This window comes from Limulus polyphemus, unplaced genomic scaffold (genome assembly GCF_000517525.1).
Source record: "Limulus polyphemus unplaced genomic scaffold, Limulus_polyphemus-2.1.2 Scaffold4768, whole genome shotgun sequence".
Classification (NCBI taxonomy): Eukaryota; Metazoa; Arthropoda; class Merostomata; order Xiphosura; family Limulidae; genus Limulus; species Limulus polyphemus.
In genome coordinates, this window is record NW_013670378.1 from 71,567 (window position 1) to 74,060 (window position 2,494).

The 2,494-nt window shown below is 32.1% G+C and overlaps 1 protein-coding gene across 1 annotated transcript in view; it reads right to left on the bottom strand.

The window, feature by feature from the left end:
* LOC106471662 overlaps window positions 1–2,122 on the bottom strand; it is a 9,122-nt gene extending 7,000 nt beyond the window's left edge. The window contains exons 1-2 of the mRNA XM_022400272.1: window positions 1,841–2,122; window positions 1,068–1,334 (exon numbers count right to left, since the gene is read on the bottom strand). Coding sequence (XP_022255980.1) covers window positions 1,068–1,334; window positions 1,841–1,970 — 397 coding nt within the window. The 5' untranslated portion in view covers window positions 1,971–2,122. The remainder of the gene's footprint in view (window positions 1–1,067; window positions 1,335–1,840) is intronic.
* Window positions 2,123–2,494: the final 372 nt, after the last annotated feature.

The following is a 2,494-nucleotide window of genomic DNA, read 5'->3' on the forward strand; positions in this document are numbered from 1 at the left end:
GAGTTGGGTTGGGAAGTTCTCCCCCACCCACCATATTCTCCAGATATGGCACCATCAGATTACAATTTTTGTTTGTTTGCTGCAACACCATCTTAATGGGAAAATGTATGCAAATGTGGAAGCTGTTAAAGAGGAAAGATGAGCTTTTTTGCTTCAAAGCCAAGTGATTTCTTTAATCAGGGTATTTATAACCTGATTGTATGATGGAAAAGCATCATCGATAAGAATGGAGACTATTTAATTTAATAAATGTTTTGTTTCGATATTACATAAGTTGTTCGGGGTTTGTTTTTTTTCATCAAAAGAAGAAGACTAATTTCTTGACTACTTAATACTTCATGTAAGTTATACTAGTACTAAAGACATAAATGTCACGTTTTCCTATACTTCAACATGTTCCACTAAGTCAGGCATCTTTAACCTTTAAATTCGTCTTACAATTTGTATTCCATACTGACATGTTACAACTACATTTGAGATATTTAAATGTCTTCACATTACTTTCTACCCCACACCTCATTATCTTATATTTTAATATATTCAATGTCCTAATATTTCAGGATAAAAAAAACTAACACTCATTGTAAGGAGAGATATTAATACTTTCTTAGTAACAGATGACAGAACCAACTATTATCAAAATGGAAACAGTAACCTAAGTTTAATCTTTTTTTTTTTGTCATAGGTGGGAATCTTTTTATATGTATATATCAATATCCATGTTTGAGTGTCATGATTTAAAGCATTATTTTCATAAGGTCCAATAAGAAATATTACCGAATCATGTTTACTGTGATGTCCTTATCTGAAAAGAGTGGATAAATTATTCATATAAATACTTCACAAATATTACTATCACTTCAGACTGTGACAAAAGAAAAGCAGATGATAGCACAGCATTTTTGTCTTACTTCAAACACAATTATCCAAGATATTTTGTCGGAACAAATAGATTAAAATTAATAAGAAAACACCAGTGTTTCTTCACTTCCTCATAGTGTTTATGACAAGTCCATTCATTACATTAACTTGTAACAGATAATGACTTCAATATACTTAGTTCTCACCATCTTCTTGCTCATCAACACAAGAAAAGATTACATCCAACAAATTTTTCGCTCCCATTTTGCGAGCAACAGCAACCCCTGGCAACGTATTACACTGACGTACAGGATGAGATGAAACGGTCTTTCCTGAAGACCCAGATAATACTAAGATAGAAATGTTTGGAGATGAGGAAAATACAGCAATATCAGCAATGGTATCTTCATCACAATCAGAAACAACTACTGGACTGGAGAAGGCTTCAGACTGAAGTTTCCAAAAAATCTGACCTGTAATGACAGAGTTAAATCTTTTCAGACAATATAAAAAACAAGAATATGGTTCAAGAACATACGTGACTTGCATCCATGCTATTCTCAGGGTTACTGGGTTTTGTTGTCAGGGGGTAAAGCTCTTTAAGTTAGAAGGCCTTTTATTTTAGGATGCAAGTTCCATATCTTTAAGTTAGAAGGCCTTTTATTTTAGGATGCAAGTTCCATATCTTTAGTTAGAAGGTTCTTTTTTTTTTTAGGTTTTAAGTCTACACCAGAAGAATGGCTTCTCACGATCAAGAGAACCTAAATTGGCAACATCTTTTTTGTTTTTTTTAAATCTAAATACTCGGTGAATAATAGTTTTAGAAATTAAAGTTACGTAAACATTATCTAGTCAGAATCACTGAATGCTATCAAAATGAACTTACAATTTAATGAAATTATTATTTTTTTTTTAACAACGGACTGCAATACACTTAAGACTTAATTCAAAGAAATTATCCTTTCTTCCTCATACTTACCATCAGTTCCATTAATTAACATTAAGAATCCATCACCAAGTACCATACAATCTAGCACCTTGTCATCATTAACATCTAGCTCATTGCACGTGATAGAATTAGCTTGTGAAGGAAGCTCTAAATGCCACATTATATGTCCAACAGAAGCTTCAATGCTCACAAGGGCCGGAGAATGTATACTTTCATTTGTAATGCTTTTGATTCCAAATACAACCGGATGAGCGTTTGTTAAGCCTGGGATACTTTCTAAATTTGTTGATAATACTGAAAATTCAAATAAAAAGAAGATGCAATTATTGATCAATTTAACTATATTAGAATAAATCTACGAATAACTATCTAACAGCTTAAACCACTTTGATTACAAAACCATTTGTTACACCTATAATATTCACGATGCACCATGTCCGAGTTCAAATAAAGTAGCACAACATTACATCCAGAGGGAAGAGGGCAATTTCATTCTCACAGAATTATATTAAAAAATGAATACATCTATTTAGAATAATAAAAAGAAAAAAAAAAGTGGTACAAATTTGATTATGTATTCAAAAGCATATATTTTATCGTGTGGTTTAGCTGTAAATAAAGTATCAAATTAGCATGCAACAGTCCTCCACCAATAGGAGTGTGACCAACCCTCCTATCACAGCG